General features: G+C 39.1%; 1 protein-coding gene across 1 annotated transcript in view; it reads left to right on the top strand.

Moving 5' to 3' along the window:
* PNLIPRP3 (pancreatic lipase related protein 3) overlaps positions 1-19,251 on the top strand; it is a 50,054-nt gene that overhangs the window by 19,706 nt on the left and 11,097 nt on the right. Inside the window, exons 5-8 of the mRNA XM_038009587.2 lie at positions 8,426-8,534; positions 13,721-13,840; positions 13,924-14,046; positions 18,440-18,558. Of these exons, the coding sequence (XP_037865515.1) occupies positions 8,426-8,534; positions 13,721-13,840; positions 13,924-14,046; positions 18,440-18,558 (471 nt within the window). The remainder of the gene's footprint in view (positions 1-8,425; positions 8,535-13,720; positions 13,841-13,923; positions 14,047-18,439; positions 18,559-19,251) is intronic.

Below are 19,251 nucleotides of genomic sequence, written 5' to 3' on the forward strand. Positions count from 1 at the left end.
ACAAGAATTGCTTGAACCTGGGAGGTGGAGGTTGCAGTGAGCTGAGATGGTGCCACTGCACTGCAGCCTGGGTAACAGACTGCACTCCAGCCTAGGCAGCAGAGTAAGCAGCACTATACACACACACACAAAAAAAACATCAATTTGAAATAGATTAAAGACAATCATAACACCTAAAACTATAAAACTCCTAGAAGAAAACATAGAAGAAAAGCTTTATGACATTGGACTTGACAATGATTTCCTGGATATTTCACCAAAATCACAGGCAGCAAAACCAAAAATAGACAAACATGCATTAAACTTGTATTAAACATGTATTAAACTCTCTAATCATCTCTAATCAAAAGATATAGAGTAATTGAATAGATAGTTTTGAAAAGATTTAACTACATGCTGTCTACAAGAGATTCATTTTATATTTTAGAGACACACATAAATTTAAAGTGAAGAGATGGAAAAGAATAATCAACACAAATGGTAACCATAAGAAAACAAATGACCGTACTTGTATCTGACAAAAAATAGACTTTAAGTCGGAAAGTATCACAAGTGACAAAGGTCATTATATAATGATAAAATAATTCACGAGGAAGATATAATAATTATAAATATATATGCACCCAACACCAGAGTACCTAAATATATAAAGCAAACATTAACAGAATGGAAGGGAGAAATACACAGCAGTCAAATAATAGTAGGAGTTTTCATTATCTGCTTTTCAATAATGGATAGATCACCTAGATGGAAAACAAATAAGAAGAAAACGTATTTGAACAACAATTTGAACAACACTATAGACCAAATGGACCTAAAACATGGGCATAGAATATTTCCCCCAACAACGACAGAATACACTTTCTTCTCAAGTACACACAGAACCTTCTCCAAGATAGATCACAAGTTAGGTCAGAACAAAATCTTGGTCAACTCAAGAAGACTGCAATAGTACCAAGTAGCTTTCTTGACCACAGTAGAATGAAACTAGAATTCAGTAGCAAAAGGAAAACTGGAAAATACACAAATATGTGTAAATTAAACAGAAAACTTTTGAACAACCAATGGGTCAAAGAATAAATCAAAAGAGAAATTATAAAATACCATGAGACAGATGAAAACAAAAACACAACATACCAAAACCTATGGGATTCAGCAAAAGCAGACTAAGAAGGAAGTTTATAGTGACAAACACCTAAATTTAAAGAGAAGAAAGCTCTCCATTCAACAACCTAACTTTACAAGTAAAAGAACTAGATCAAGCTTACCCAACCCACAACCCAGAACAGCTTTGAATGTGGCCCAAAACAAGTTTGTAAACTTTCTGAAAACATTACAAGATTTATGCATGGACCTTTTTTTTAAGCTCATCAGATGTCATTAGTGTTAATTTATTTTATGTGTGACCCAAGACAATTCTTCTTCCACTGTGGCATAGGGAAACCAAAAAATTGGATACCCCTGAACTAGATAAAGGAGAATAAACTTATTCTGAAGTTAGCAGAAGAATGGAAATAATAAAAATTACAGCCGAAATGAACAAAATAGTGAATACAAAAACAATATTAAGAAATGAACAAAACTGCAAGTTGGTTTGTTGAAAAGATGAACAAAACTTACAAACCTTTAGCTAGAGTAAAAAAAAACTTGAGAAGACTAACACTTAAAAAAATAAGAAATAAAAATGATTATTGAGGCCACAGAAATAAAAGGAATATGAGACTAGTATAAATAATTACACAAGATTTAAGATAACCTAGAAGAAATAGATAAATTCCTAGAAACATACAACCTACCAAGGTTGAACCATGAAGAAATAGAAAATATGAACAGACCTGTACTAAAGAAGACACAAATCAATGGAAAGACATCCTGTGTTCGTGAATCAAAAGAGTCAATATTATCAAAATGTTCATACTACCCAAAGCTATCTACAGATTCAATGTAATACCTAACAAAATTCCAATGGCATTTTTTAACAGAAATAGTAAAAACAATTGTGAAATGTATATGGAATCACAAAGGACCCTGAATAGTCAAAACAATGTTGAGAAAGAAGAACTAAGCTGGAATCATCACAGTTCCTGTTTTCAAAATTTATTACAAAAGTACAGTAATTAAAGTAGTGTGGCACTGGCATAAAGACAGAATAGAGATCTCAGAAGGAAACTCATGCATGTATGGTCAACTGATCTTCCACAGGGGTGCCAAGAATATACAATGAAGAAAGGATAGGCTCTTCCTACAACTGGCGTTGGGAAAGCTGGATATCCATATAAAAAGGAATTAAATTGGACCTTTATCTTACACTCTACACACACAAAAAAACATCACTTTGAAATAGTTTAAAGACAATCATAACACCTAAAACTATAAAACTCCTGGAAGAAAACATAGAAGAAAAGCTTTATGACATTGGACCTGACGATGATTTCCTGGATATTTCACCATAATCACAGGCAGCAAAAGCAAAAATAGACAAGGAAGAAGATGTGGTTTGGATGCATGTCTCCTCCAAATCTTATGTTGAAATGTGGTCATAAATTTGGAGGTGGGCATAGTGGGAGGTATCGGATCATGGCGGTGGATCCCCCATGAATGGCTTAGCGCCATCCTCTTGATGATGAGTGAGTTCTTGCTCAGTTAGTTCACATACTATCTGCTTGTTTAAAAGAGCATGGAACCTCCCCCCTTACTCTCTTGCTCCTGCTCTTGCTATGTGATAGCCTAGCCCCACTTTTGCCTTCCACCATAATCATAAGCTTCCAGACATAAGCAGATGCTGGCACTATGCCTTATGCATAGCCTACAGAACGATGAGCCAATTAAACCTCTTTTCTTTATGAATTACCCAACCTTAGATATTTCTTCATAGCAACACAAGAATGAACTAACACACACACAAAAAAAAAGTAGTAAAAAGGAGCAGGGCATTGCTGTAAAGATACTTCAGAATGTGGAAGTGACTTTGGAGCTGGGAAATTAGCAGATGTTGGGAGAGTTTGTGGGGCTCAGAAGAATACAGGAAGATGAGGGAAAGTTTTAAACTTCTTAGAGACTTGTTAAATGGTTGTGAGCAAAATGTTGATAGAGATATGGATAGTGAAATCCAGGCTGATGAGGTCTCAGATAGAAATGACAAAGTTATTGGGAACTGGAGTAAGGGTCACCCACATTACACCCTTCCAAAGTGCTTAGCTGCATTGTGTCCACACCGTGGGGATCTGCGGTATGTTGAACTTATGAGTAATGACTTCAGGTATCTAGCAGAAGAAGTTTCTAAGCAGCAAAGCATTCTAGATATGATGTGACTGCTTCTAACAATCTACAATCAGATATGGGAGCAAATAAATGACTTAAAGTTGGAACTTATATTTCAAAGGGAAGCAGAACATTGAAGTTTGGAAAATTTGCAGCCTAGCCTAGCCATGAGGCAGACAAAGAAAAAGCTTTTTCAGAAGAAGAATGTAAGTGGGCTGTGGAGCAACCACTTGCTAGAGAGATTAGCATGACTAAAAGGGAGTCAGGTGCTAATATCCAAGACAATGGGGAAAAGGCCTGAAAGGCATTTCAGATATCTTTGAGGCAGCCCCTCCCATCGCAGGCCCAGATACCTGAAAGGAAAGAATGATTTCAGAACCCAGGCCTAGGGTGCCACTGCCCTGCTCAGCCTTCAGAACACTGCTCCTTGCATCCCAGCTGCTCAGGCTCCACCCTCAGCTCCAAGGGTCCCAGGTACAGCTTAGAACACAGCTCTGGAGGGTGCAAGCCATGAGCCTTGTTAGTTTTCAAATGGTGTTAAATCTGCAGATGCTCAGAATGCAAGTGTGAAGGAAGCTTGGCAGCTTCCAACTAGATTTCAGAGGATGTATAGATAAGTCTGTGTGCCCAGGCAGAAGCCTGCTGCAGGGGCCGAGCCCCCACAGAGAAACTCTACTAAGGAAATGCCAAGAAGAAATGTGAGATTGAAGCCCCACACAGAGTCTCCAATGAGGAACTGCCTAGTGGATCTGTGGGAAGGGGCTCCTGCCCTCCAGACCCCAGAATGTTAGATCCACTGGAAGATCCATGATTATAAAAACTGGCAGGCACTCATCTCCAACCCCAGAGAGCTGTATGTGGGTTATACCCAGAGAAGCTACAGGGGCAGGGCTGCCCAAGGTCGTGGGAGCCCACTCCTCACACCAGGATGTGGGACATGGAGTCAAGGATTATGTTGGAGCTTTAAGACTTAATGCCTGACCTGCTGGGTTTCAGATTTGCATGGAGCCTATTACCTCTTTCTTTTGGTCAATTTTTCTTTTTTGGAATTGAACTGTTTACCCAATTCCTGTACCACCATTATATCTTGGCCTTGAGTCTCAGATAAGACTTTTGACTTTGAACTTTGAGTTGATGCTAGAATGATTAACATTTTGGGGGAATAGTAAGAAGGGATGATTGTATTTTGCAATGTGAAAAGGACATGAGGTGTAGTGGGGTGGGGTGGAATGATATGGTTTGGATGTGTGTCACCTCCAAATCTCATATTGAAATGTCATCCCCAATTTGGAGATGGGGTTTAGTGGAAGGTATTAGTTCAGGGGAATGAATCCCTCATGAATGGTTTAGTGCCACCACCTTGCTGATGAGTGAGTTCTCACTCAGTTCACACAAGATCTGATTGTAAAGAGCATGGTCCCTCCCCACTTGCCTCTTACTGCTGCTCTCACTCTATGATACACCAGCTCCTCCTTTGCCTTCCCTGATGATTCTAAGCTCCCTAAGGCCTCACCAGAAGCAGATGCCAGCACTGTGCTATGTATATAGCCTGCGGAACCATGAGTCAATTAAACCTCTTTCTATAAATTACCCAGCCTTAGGTATTTCTTTATAGTAATGCAAGAATGAACTAACACAGGGGACTACATCCAACTAAAAGCTTCTTCCCAGGAAAGGAAACAATTAACACTGTGAAAAGGCAACCTATGGAATGGAAGAAAATATTTGCAAACTATATATGTTATCATATATCCGATAAGGGCTTAAATCCAAAATATATAAGGAACTCCAACAACTTAATAACAAAAAGACAAATAACCTGATTTTAAAATGGGCAAAGGACTTAAATAGTCTTTTTTTTTTTTTTTTTTTGAGATGGAGTCTTGCTCAGACACCCAGGCTGGAGTGCAGTGGCATGATCTTGGCTCACTACAAGCTCTGCCTCCTGGGTTCGTGCCGTTCTCCTGCCTCAGCCTCCTGAGTAGCTGGGACTACAGGCAACCGCCACCACACCTGGCTAATTTTTTTTTTTTTTTTTTTTTTTTAGTAGAGACGGAGTTTCACCGTGTTAGCTAGGATGGTCTCAATCTCCTGACCTCGTGATCTGCCCACCTCTGCCTCCCAAAGTGCTGGGATTACAGGCATGAGCCACCGTGCCTGACCTAAATAGTCATTTTTTAAAAGAAGACACACAAATAACCAACCGGTTTATGAAAAACTATTGAACATTACTGATCATCAGGGAAAAGCAAATCAAATTCATGGTGAGATACCATCTCACATCTTTTAGAATGGCTATTATAAAAAAAAGCTTATAAGTGTTGAGAATTGGGAGAAATTGAAACCCTTGTACACTGTTGGTGGGAATGTAAAATGGTACAGCCATTACGTAAAACACTATGAAGATTCCTCAAAAAATTAAAAATAAAACTACCATATGATCCAGCAATCACACTTCTAGGTACTTATCCAAAAGACTGAGATTAAGATCTAGAATAGATATCTCCACTTCCATGTCCATTGCAGCATTATTTACAATAATCAAGACATGGAAACAACGTACATGTCCATGAACAAATGAACGGATGAAGAAAATGTATATATACACAATGGAATATTATTCAACTTTAGGAAAGAAGAAAATCCTGTTATATGCAACAAAACAGACGAACCTGTAGGACATTATGCTAAGTGAAATGAGCCCATCACAGAAGGACAAATATTGTATGATTCCACTTACATAAGGTATCTAAAATAGCCGAACTCATAGCAGCAAAGAATGGAATGCTTCTTTCCAGGAGTTGGGCAAAAGTAAAGAGAAATAGAGTTGCTATTCAATGGGTATAAAGTTTCAATCATGCAAGATGAGTAAATTCTAGAGATCTTCTGAACAACATCATGCCTGTAATTAGCAAAACTGGTTCATACAATTAAGATTTTGTTAAGATGGTAGATTTCACATTAAATTTAGTCTGATATTTAAAAACGTTTTTAAATGCTTGCTCCTTTGTTCCCTATCACACTTTTGTTTAAACTCTAGATGTATAATCTATTTGTGAATATTCTTTTTCATTTAAGATTTTGTTTTTAATTGACAAATAATAATTGTACATATTTATGGGGTACATTGTGATGGTTTGATATATGTATACGTGTATACATGGTGGAATGATTACATCCATCTAATTAACATATCTGTCACTTCACATCTTCACAGAGCATTTTTTTTTTTTTTTTTTTTTGAGATGGAGTCTCGCTGTTTCACCCAGGCTGGAGTGCAGGGGCGCTATCTCATCTCACTGCAACCTCCGCCTCCCGGGTTCAAGTGATTCTCCTGCCTCAGCGTCCCGAGTAGCTGGGATTACAGGCACACACCACCACGCCTGGCTAATTTTTCTATTTTTTTTTTTTAGTAGAGATGGGGTTTCACTATGTTGGTCAGGCTGTTCTTAAACTCCTGACCTCATGATCCGCCTGTCTTGACCTCCCAAAGTGCTGGGATTACAGACATGAGCCACCGCACCCGGCCGACATAACATTTTTTAATAATGAGAATGTTTTAAATCTACTCTTAGCAATTTTGAAATATATAATGCGTTCTTATTAATGCTAAGCAATAAATCTCAGAAACTTACTCCTCCTGTGTAACTGAAGCTTTATACCCACTAATCAATATCTCCCTATTCCCGACACCCCAATCTCAGCCCCTGATAACTACTATTATCCTCTACTTATGTAGTTTGACTTTTTAAAATTCCACATACTAAGTGAGGTTATGCAGTGTTTGTCTTTCTTTTTTTTGAGACAGAGTCTCGCTCTGTCGCCCAGCCTGGAGTGCAGTGGCGCGATCTCTGCTCACTGCAAGCTCTACCTCCAGGGTTCATGCCATTCTCTTGCCCCAGCCTCCCAAGTAGCTGGGACTACAGGCACTTGCCACCACATCTGGCTAATTTTTTTGTATTTTTCTTTTAGTAGAGACGTGGTTTCACCGTGTTGGCCAGGATGGTCTTGATTTCCTGACCTCATGATCAACCCTCCTCTGCCTCCCAAAGTGCTGGGATTTTCAGGCGTGAGCCACCGCGTCCGGTCCAGTGTTTGTCTTTCTATGCCTGGCTTCTTTCACTTAGCATGTCTTCCCGGTTCATCCATGTTGTCACAAATGACAGAATTTCCTTTTTCATCGTGTAGGTATAACATATTTTCTTTATCCATTAATTCATTGATGAACACAGGTTGATTCCATATTTTGGCTATTATGCATAATGCTGCAATGAAATGGAAGTGCAAATATCTCTTCTTCAGCATAATGATTTTGATATCTTTGCATGTATTCCCAGAAGTAAGATTGATAGATCATATAGTAATTCTATTTTTAGTTTTTCGAGGAACCTCCATATTATTTTCCATAATGGCTCTACCTATTTATATTCCCTCCACCAGTGTACAAGTTTTCCCTTTTCTCCAAATCTTTGACAGCTCTTGTTATCTTTTATTTATAATAGCCATTCTAACAGATGTGAGGCGATATCTCATTGTGATGTTGTTTTGCATTTCCCTAATGATTAGGGATGTTCAGCATTTTTTCATAAATCTATTGGCCATTTGTATGTCTTCTTTTGAGAACTATTCGAATCCTTTGCCCATTTTCGATTGGATCATTTGCTTTCTTGATATTGAGTTATTTGAGTTTGTGAATATTCTTAAAAGCTCCTGTTTTAAAACCAAAGTTATCCCATACATTTTCTAGTGTTGCCTTAACCTGAAGGATACAGACACAGGCAAGGTGGATAACAGTGTAGGAATGAGCTGCCTTTGATGCATGTTGTGAGCATGCTGAAAGGTTTGGGCCTCAGGAAGGATCAGCATGGAGCTAGAAGCCACAAATATAGTTGCTGGGGCTGTTCTCCTGTTTCCAAGGACCACAGGCCAGCCCCTTAGCACAAGCAGAAGAGCTCCTACAGAAGGCATTCTTCCAAGCCCATCTGTTCTCCTTTAGTTGGATAAGGATGTAGGCAGAGGTGTCACTTTGTGACTTTACCAGTCCCCATCTTACGTGCAAAAGGGAGAACCATGTTCATCCTTTTTTTCTTTCTATTTTTAAAGCATATTTAAGCTATTCCACCGCTGTTTTAAAAATACTTATTATGTTAAATGATACTTTCAGAAAAAATTTGGATATTCCCCTTCTAAAGTGCACTTGATTGGCCACAGCTTGGGAGCACACCTGGCTGGGGAAGCTGGGTCAAGGATACCAGGCCTTGGAAGAATAACGGGTAAGCATGCCCTGCAGTTGGGCCTTGAGTATGTTTAAATATTATTTTCACACAGTATCAAGTATCTGAACACCAAGTAATACTGCAGAAGAAAATGTAAGATACTACAAAATGTGATTCCGATGAAATAAAACATGAAAGTGTTTTCAAAGCAAAAATGTGCAGATTCACTTCAAGGGTGTTCATCGCAGCATTGTCTTTGGTGACAAAGTAAGAGAAACTACGTGATCCCTCGCCCGCAACTGAATGGTTGAATGAATTATAACACATTCCATCCATTGGGATTTCATACTGGTAATGCAAAGTGTGAGGTTTACGTAGAGGTAAAGAGTAGAAGGGTGGTTATGAGAGGCGGGGAAGTGAAGAAGAGAGGGGAGGCTAAAGAGAAGTTGGTTAATGGGTACAAAAATCCATAGCTAGAAGGAGTACATTCTAGTATATGATACAGAAATTATAGTTAACGATAATTTATTACATGTTTCAAAATAGCTAGAAGAGAAGGACTGTAATGTTCCCAACACAAAGAAAAGATGAATGATTGTGGCAATGGATATCCCAATTACCCTGATTTGCTCATTACACATTATATACACGTCTCAAAATACCACATGTACATGTACCCGCAAAATATGGACAACTATTATATATCAATTTTTAAAAGTTATTTTTAAGAAAGAATGAGTTTGAGTCCCACTGATTGTCCTGGACGTTCCTGACACACCTGAACTGCAGCTTACTCAGTTGTTACCATTTTTAATACTACCCCCGGATATACTGTTAAGTCTAAAAATAAGTTGCAGAGTAAAGTATATAGCATGCATTGGGTTTGGGGGTATAATAATTAATCATGTCTCCTCCCCACATTCTGTTTTCCAAACCAATTGTGTGAGGTGGATGAAGGTCAAAGCATCAGCTCCTTTACCGACAGGCGGGGCTGGCCTCTCCCTCTGCATCCCCTACCAACAGCCAGTAAGCAAGTCCCACATCTCCTTCATCTGCCTTTTCCCTGTCCATCCCCTGGTCATTGTCCTCGCTTAGTCCCTCATCTCTTGCCTGCATTTTGGCCTTGGTCCCCGCTGGTGCCCTAGCCTAGTCTTCTACAAGTACTGCCAGGCTTATCTTTCCAGGTGCAGGCCATGCCACGCCACTGCTCCGAACCTCTCAGGATGTCTCCTTGCCTAAAGCCTCTTAGCTTGTCACACAAACTTGTCATGTTTCATCACAGTTTTTCATGCTCTGTGCCTTTGCACATGCTGTCGTCCCTTTTCCTGAGCGTTCACTGTCCATTTGTCAAGATTCATCTCAAATGTTTCCTCCTAAGGCAGGAATTAATTCTCTGTGCTTCTCATACCCTTGGACGTGTACCTCTTTTGTATTTGAAAACACAAATATTATATTACCTGGTCTTATAATTATGGATGAGCCTGTTATTTTTAACGGAAAGCCTCCCTTACCGCATTGACTCCAGGCTTGGCCACAGTAGCATATTTTCTTTTTGTTAAACTACTGTGCTCTGTGTGCATGTGTGTGTACATGTGCTCTGTCTCTCTCCCACACACGCACACACACATACATGCACACTTTAAATTCAAATCTCGATTTAGAACAGAGTTTTAAAAAAATATCTAGGAAGTCCAAATTGAGATTAAAGTATTTTGTCTCTGCAATCTGTTGATATAACAAGCTTATTCCTGCTATAAGTCATCTCTCTTCTAGCTCTCTGCTCCTAACTCTTCCTCACTCACCTCCACCACCACTACCATTCTTGTTTGGAATAATAAAAATTGAACTTTTTTGCTGAAGTCATTACGTGACCCTTTGCGGTCAATTTTCAAGCCCAGAAAAAAAGAAAAAATGAGTTCCTCTTTTGAAGACGGAAACTCATGGGGCCTCACAGCCTCATGCGGGCTGTGAGATAACCTGGCCTGAGTGAAGCAGAACACATACCTGCATTTACAATTCATACTGGGTTATGATCAATTCAAAGAGATTTTGTTTTTAGTAAGTTTTTTCAAAAATCAGATACTGTTTAACTCTAGTTTTTCCCATCAGATGAATTATCCTGCTGGGTAAATAAAAAAGAGATTTTTAAAGGCTTTCTGAATGTCCAAGGAATTAATATCATGTGCATGTTGTAATCTGTATTCCTCTGAGAAACTAGTTTTGGGGTAATCATGTTCCTTGAGTAATAGAAGAACTGAGACCTCAAAAACAGATTTTAGCTATATAATAAACCAGTTAAAAACAAAATTAATATGATAAACACATTAAGGACATACATAAGTTTCTATGTCTTTGGTATTTATGTATAAGTGATAAGTAGTTTTCATTATAACTATTGTTAGGGGGTTACTCAGCTGATTCTGCTTTTATTTATTTTTATTTATAAACAGTATCAACGCTTTTCTTATTTGAGGAAAAATTACCCTTATTATGCTGACACACACACGTACCCAAATACACATACATACTACACACTCAGATCCTAAACGATTAGTTCTCACTCATATAGTAAGAGGTCATGTCTCTCTCCCTAAGGTTAATTAATAGGTCGAACCTAATAGTTCTCTTCCCTTCTGTAGATTTTTCTCCTGAGATATCCTAGAACAACAAATCCAATGTTCCTTCTTCCCTACGTCTTGAAAAGACTGTCTTTTTCTTTTTCTTTCTTTTTTTTTTTTTTAATCTGATTGCCTTGTCCTCCAACCTATCTTGGGATGTTTCTCTCTAGGAATCCTGACTTTATTGGAAAGTTGTGTGTAGTCACACTGGTAAAATAAAAATTCTTCCAAGAGTTGAAGATTAATTGTGAGATAAATACTTTTTCCTCTTTCTTTGTTCAGCGCGAATGGTTCATTCATATGCATGTTGCTTTACTTCATCGATCTTTTTGTCTAATTGTCTTTCCTCCTGTGCTCTGAGTTCCACCGCCTTTGTGGACTTAAGTAATTTGTTTACTTTTTCTCAGATCTTGTCAACAGAAGCGCTGTACTGAAACTCACCCCTTCCTTCCTGGCCTCCCATTTCCTTCTAAATGATGCTCTAGCCTGTTGCATTCCTCTAGACCCAAGCTCCACAAAAGTTGAAAGTGGAGTGATTGCATTTCCTTAGTTCATTCTCTCCTTGACCCACTGCTACCTAGCTTCTTTCCCCAAAACCACTGTTACCAGATCACTAGTGGCTTTTTGTGGAACTCTACCAGACCTTTTGACTTTGTGTTTTACTTGACCCCTTTGCAGAATGTGTCCCAGTGGGCCCCTCCCACCTTGCTGAAGTGTTCCCTCATCTTAGCTTCTATGATTCTGCTCTTCTTGGTTGTCTTTGTTTTTTGACTCCCTCTCTCCAGGCTACTTCATGAGTTTCTTTTCTTTTGCCTTTGCCTATATGTTGATGTTCTTCAAGGTTCCACTCTAGACCCCCTCTTCTCTCCTCCTCTTTTTCTATAATTGCTCTTTTAGTGATTATATTAGTCAGAAAGATAAAAATTTAAAAACACACACACACAGAAATCCTATGACAACCTAAGTGTGCTGAGCACATACCCCAGAGCTGTGACACAGACATTCCTTCTTTGCTCATGCCACATTCCCAGAGGGTTGGGTCAACGCCAGTGCTGCTCTGCATCCTCCCCACTCCGGGATCCAGCCACTATATCACAGCAAAGGTATTTTGCTAAAATGTAACTCTGATCATAGATCTCCCCTGCTTGCAAGCTTGCAACAGCTTCCCGTTGATGACCACATCATGTCCAAACTCCTTGACATGGCTCAGCTGACATCCGGCTCCTGCTAGCAATACTGCCTTCATCTTCCAACAAATCCTAGAAATGTACACACCAGCCTTAGCAAACTAGTTACAGTTTCCCAAATGTGCTGCTCTTTCATCTGGAGGCCATGTACTTCTCTGTCTTCCCCTGGGTTGCTGGCCATCTTACCTTTGCCCTGGCCAATTCTTCTCGTCCCTCAGATCTCTACTAGTGTTTCTTTTTTCTTTTTCTTTTTTTTTTTTTTTTTTTGAGATGGAGTCTTGCTCTGTCACCCAGGCTAGAGTGCAGTGGCACAATCTCGGCTCACTGCAACCTCCACCTCCCGGATTCAAGCGATTCTCCTAGGATTCAAGCTAGGGTTATAGGTGTGTGCCACTGTGCCTAGCTAATTGTTGTACTTTTAGTAGAGATGGGGTTTCACCATCTTGGCCAGGCTGGTGTCGAACTCCTGACCTCGTGATCCACCCGCGTTGGCCTCCAAAGGTGCTGGGATTACAGGTGTGAGCCACCGTACCAGGCCGTGTTTCTTATCTCTTGCAGAAGCACATCCTAGTTTCCCAAGACTGGGTTATATGCGGCTTCTCTGTGCTTGAATAACACTTATGATCACCACTGCTTCTGCACGGAGGACACTGATTGGGGTGCCTTTCCCACCAAATGGAAAATCCTTTGAGGACAAAGCAAGGTCTTATTCCTCATATCTGAATGCTGAACTTAGTTCCTGGCACATACCAGTTTCTTGACAAATAATTGTCAAATACAGAAATGATTATATGTGTGGAAGATCATAATGTTTTAAAGACTTCCAGCTATCTTGTCCTTATTTTATGAAACATTTGAACATGACACAATGGGATGAGAGTCTGGACACCTGGCCTCTTAGTCCAGTTTGCCTCTAACATATGATAACCTTGTCTAGTCACTTCACTTCCCTGGGCTTACGGCTTTTCATTTGTATTACTATTAATGAAAAGTAGAACAAAGTGAGCCATAGTTCAGGACAAAGATTCTGCTGTTTTAATTGTGTTGCTTTGTAGATTCATCTTTACATATTGAAGAGTGTTTTTTTAAATTTAATTTAATATTTGCCTACAGACGTTGCTTTTCAGGAACATTGGTAATTCATAACCTTATTGTATATATGGTACTCCATATACAGACCCTAGAATAGCCACTGTGATTTTTTTTTTAGTTTGTTAGCTGTTTTGGCATTGTCTCAACATAGCATTACTTATCTGTAGAAACTTGACATTGCAATACATAGAGACCCTACATTTATAGATTTAGATTATGTATCTGTACGTTTTGCTGAGTGATCTTTGATTGATAGAAATAATGTAGGAAAGGGCACATGTTTCCAAAGTGACAACAATATTAATGTGCACTTCCACACAACATGTCTTGGTTGTGCTTTCTCTAGGGTTGGACCCAGCTGGGCCATTTTTCCACAACACTCCAAAGGAAGTCAGGCTAGACCCCTCGGATGCCAACTTTGTTGATGTTATTCATACAAATGCAGCTCGCATCCTCTTTGAGCTTGGTAGGTTTTTAACAGAATCAGAAACTTCATTGAAGCATAGAGGAGATTTGTAGAGGCATTTACCCCGTTTTCATTTATTTCAGGTGTTGGAACCATTGATGCTTGTGGTCATCTTGACTTTTACCCAAATGGAGGGAAGCACATGCCAGGATGTGAAGACTTAATTACACCTTTACTGAAATTTAATTTCAATACTTACAAAAAAGGTAAATAGTTTCTAAACTATGAATACTGCTGATATGTATTCACTGAGCTCTCTCCTGAGACGGGATCCACATACTTTTATGTATAATATACATAAAAAATGTATTTTCTCCCTGTTGCATATAAGAAGCTCTCCCACCAGTTGTAAGAACCGCAAGATCGGGTACTGTGTCTTAGTTAACTTTGTATCCCTGGTGCCTTATCAATGTCTAGCATATTACAGTCAACTCAATATAAACAAGGAAGGTGTGTTATTCACTCAGCAAATTGAGTGTTTACTATGTGCTAGGCATTATTCTAGGAACAGCAAATATGGAAATGAATACAAAAGACAAAGGTCTCACCCTGATGGAGTTAATTTTCTAACTTGTTAGGAAACCAATAGATAGTATAAGAGCTACGGAGACAAAATAAAGCATGGAAAAGGAATATGATGTGTTGGAGACAGAGAAGGTAAAGTAGAGGAAGAAAATTGTTGATAGGATGGTAAGGGAGTCCTTACTGAAGAGATGAACTAAAGGAGTAAACCTTATAGACACCGGGGGAAGAGGCATTCCAGGCCAACAGGGGGAAGCAAGTGTAAGGGCTGAAAACAGGAATCAGCCTGGCAAGTTCATGACAGTGAGGAGCCTGTTGTGGCTGAAACTAGGTAAAAGGAGAGAAGCAGGGCATAAGGTTAGAGACGGAACCAGCAGAGGGCAATAACACAGGAGTTTGTGGATGGTAGAAAAGACTTCAGCTTTCACTCAAATGAGATAGGAGCCATGAGTGGGTTTTGAGCAGAGAAGAGACGTGGTTTCAGTTACTTGTGAAAGAATCATTCTGGATGCTGTAATCACAAATTAAACAAGTAGTATTTAACTTTTTATAGTAGTTTCCAATAATAATAATTGTAATATCTATATGGCATTAAGTTATAAGGCACCAAAAGGTTATTATTTGGGAAATTTATTTTTCCCTGTCTCTACATTTCATCATATAAATAATGAAATATACTATCCATAATATGCAATAATACATAATAATATATATGTATGGTGATATGATAATGGATACCTGGAAGATTCTAAATATCTCACAGCCCAATCCCATGTAGTGAAGATATCAAGGGCTTGAAATTACTTGCTTTTTTCATTTGGCTGTTGTGCAGGAAAGATACACAGATCATAGTATTGAGTGTAACTCAGGTATCTACTTCACTAGAAATAATATTTGCTCCGAAAGAGTAAATGTGATCAGAAGTATATATTTGTAATGACTACATTTTAAAAACCCACACAACTGTCTAATCTACAAGTGCAACAAATAAGAAATAAAGCCAATTTCACCTAGTTCAGATAAGCAAAATTCATACAAAAAAGGCATATTATTAAATTGATTTTCCTCATTATTTTCTATAATATGACTATGAATCCTTTCTATTAGGACAAAATATAGATCAGAAGACTTCAGTACATAATTAATTGTTATAGACAGATCATATGAAATTCTATAAAAGATTAATTCAACTAAAATATACATTTATCATAAGCTATCATTTTGAGACATTTTAAGATTTCCTATAACTTTATTGGATTAAAAGAACATTTATCATTCACGTTAAACCTTTGGATGAGTTTTAAGACTTCAAGGTGTTCTATTTTACTTAAATTTATTACTAAGAAACCATTACTTTTAAAATTAATAGTTTGCTATATTCTAACGAACCGTCTTGTCTAAATCACAATTAATTGTGAATATAAATCTATAGATATACAGAGACCTAATGTAAAAGAAGTCTTTGTTTAATAAAAATGGATGGTGCCAATTATTAATTTGTGCTGACGATATTACATTATTTCTGAAACTATGCTGTCTCAGTTCTCTATTGTATAACAAACCACAGTGAACAATTACAAGAAAAATTATGTTATTGCCAGCATTCTGAGGGTCAGAATTCAGGCAGAGTTCTGCTGAGACTCTGCTTTGTGTGGTGTTGGCTGGAGTAACTCAGGTGACTGCATCCAGTTAGGGGCTGAGCTGAGCTAAGCTGGATGAGGAGGTCTGAGATCACCCTCCATGTCGGAAACCCTGGGACTTGTTCTCCTCTGTTAGGTGGTTTGTCATCCTTCAGGACCTCTCTCCCCAGCCAGGTAGCCTGGATTTCATAATATTGCAACTGGGTTCCAAGACAGTTAAGAGTGGATGCTGGAAGGTCTTTTAAAGCCTTAGAACTTAACCAGTGTGAGTTTCTCCACAGAACTGATCTTGGCTCTTAGCTACTGGGCAAAGCAAGTCACAAGATCAGCCTGTAATGGGGCAGGGGTATGAAAACATGGCCTCCATGTTGAGAGAAGGAATGGTTACATAATACTGCAAATGGGTGAGGACCTAGGAAGGAGTCATTTGTTGGTAGCAATTATTACATAATAATTATACTGCATATGCTAAAACCAAAATCTAGTTTCTCGAAGATTGGCTAAGCTGTGTAAGTCATTGAAAGAATAGTCCATGCCATTCGGTAAAAATATTGTTATGTAAAATAAAAGAAAGCATAAATGGCTGGGCACAGTGGCTTACACCTGTAATCCCAGCACTTTAAGAGGCTGAGCCAGGAGGATTGCTTGAGACTTGAGGCCAGGAGTTCAAGACCAGCCTGGGCCCAACAAGGTGGCAAGGCCTCATCTCTAAAATAAAAAAGAAGAAGAAGAAAGAAAAGAAAAAAGAAATGACTACAATGTTATGAAAATTTTGGAATATGCAGATGTATTTAGATCTTATTATTATTCTAATAATCTCAACTATTGATGGCAATAATGTCATGCTTGATAATGGCAAAACTAATTCATCTTTAGCATTCTTTATAAAACCCCCTACCTGTTACACCTTTAACTCAGCACTGGTTAACAGCGCTGAATATTTTGTGGTTGAATAGGAGGGAGTTCAGTTATTCTTGCAGAAGCAGAGAGGCAGACTCTTAATTGGTCTACAGTGGAGATACTATATGCACAGGGATACTGTGTCAGAGATCCTAGTGATACAGGATTTTTTCCATGCTGCTTCACCAGCCAGAGACCTCCACAGCCTGCAGTGCCTCTGCTTGAGTTTCACTTTCACCTGCTGGGCTCACCACTGGACTTGTCTCACCCACTTGGCCTGGCAGCCTGTGCTCAGCTCACTCTGCTGACCTGGATCTCACACCTGCCAAGGGTGAGCCAGGCATGCCCGCTGCTGTGGTAGGGTGGGTGGCTTTAGGCCAGTAACGGCACTGGTTCCACGTGAGGCTATGACTGGACCAGGCATACTGCAAGCAGCTTCCACCTTGGACGCCAACTTCTGAATGAGGGAAATGTGGTGGTGCCCAAAAAACTCAGAGATGCCAGGAACCACGGAGCTCCAAAGGGGATGTTACATACAGCATGTTACCAAGGCTTAGGGAGCCTTCAGGTCTGAGCCCCCAGGAAACATTACGGCTCATTTGTGTTACAGCTCATTTGTTCCCACCCTCTGCATAGTTCAGCAAACAGGGATGTGTCCCAGATTGTTTGATCCCATTGCCATACTCCAGCCCAAAGCTCTTGGGCTGTCCCAGCCCCACCACTGCTTCCTGATGCATGGGCTGGGAGGGCTACAGTGTTTCAGCAGCTCCTTTGGCACCTGCCATTTGGTGGGTCTCAGGTTCTTGTCCCACATCCAGGAAGAATGAGGTTACACAGACAAATGAAGAGTGAGCAAGGCAGAGAACAGTTTTATCCAGTGACAAAACAGCTCTTGGCTGAGAGGGGAACCCAAAGTGGGTAGCCCCTACCTGAAGGCAGGTAGTTTCCACCCAAAGGCAGGTAGTCCCCAAAGTGTGGCTTAGTCTGGGTTTTTTATAGACTCAGAATGAGGGAGGTGTGGGCTGTAGGTAGCCTTGGAAAAAGCAACATTTAATTGGTTAAAAATCCTTGTTCAGGAAGAACCAAAAACGTTGTTCAGGAAAGACCAGGCAAACAGGAATAGAAGTTCTCTGTTCAGGGACTTTACCCAGAACTGGCAGCTTGGTTTTCAGGCTTCACATTGTTTTTGGCTTGAAGGGTGGGTTTCACTGGTACACACTCCTATCTGCCTAGGAAATTGCCTGCCTCCTGCCACTGTCACTAGGAAGTGACTCAGTATATTAGTGTCAAAGCACAAAGTCATCCACATTTGCTTGTGTTTATTTCCACTTCTTGAATGTCCCTTTTGAGTCACATAATTCTTTGGTACAAATAAAATTATATGTAACTTTGATAAATGTTGTACAATATCCAAGCCTAGACAAAAGGTCTGGCCCTCGCAACTCAAGAGACTGCCACTTACAGTTACTCTAAGAAATGGTTTATGCTACCAGTTATCAGTTAATTGCTATCAGTTAATTGGGAATTGTTTTCACAGAAATGGCTTCCTTCTTTGACTGTAACCATGCCCGAAGTCATCAATTTTATGCTGAAAGCATTCTTAATCCTGATGCATTTATTGCTTATCCTTGTAGATCCTACACATCTTTTAAAACAGTAAGTAAATCATCTTACTTGGAATTTAATTATAAAGTAATTTTTTGAAACACAATCGTCCAGCTAAACATTAGGGTTTTGAGTAGGTAGCAAAAAAAATACACCTGCCATTTTGGGAAATAATGGATTGTTTCTGTGCTGAGTACTGAACAGTAGCTGGGATTGCTGGAGGGTTGAAATAACTCAACCAATTGTTTATATTCTGGTTGTTTCAGCTCTTTTGAAGATTATATACAATTTTGCTTTTTTGGCCATTTGTTGTGCAGTAATTAGGTGCTACTGTGTAACAGGCATAAGTCTAGGGCAAAAATATTTCTGCATATATATTTTAAATGTCATCTTCAAAGATGCCTTAAGAAGGTTGAACTAATCAATAGCTACAACCAAACATATTACTATTTACTTGGAATATGAACATTATTTTATTAAAATGTAATTATTTATACAGAGCAGAACTAAGGCATAGATAGCTCAGAGGAGTTCTACACAGATCAATATGTGACAAACTACCAAATCTGATTTTACTTGAGTAAAAGAAAGAAAATCTATTTTATAGTGGGAAATGGAAAAGATCTTCATTCTTGTGCTTTAGAGACCTAATCCCCTGTTTTATCACGGTAGAAAATGTGGGCTGTTCAGCCGAAGTTTATGGTAAATAATAGTACTTTGCAAATAAGCGCTGTGTTGTGACAT

The sequence above is a fragment of the Chlorocebus sabaeus genome, chromosome 9 (assembly GCF_047675955.1).
Source record: "Chlorocebus sabaeus isolate Y175 chromosome 9, mChlSab1.0.hap1, whole genome shotgun sequence".
Lineage (NCBI taxonomy): Eukaryota > Metazoa > Chordata > Mammalia > Primates > Cercopithecidae > Chlorocebus > Chlorocebus sabaeus.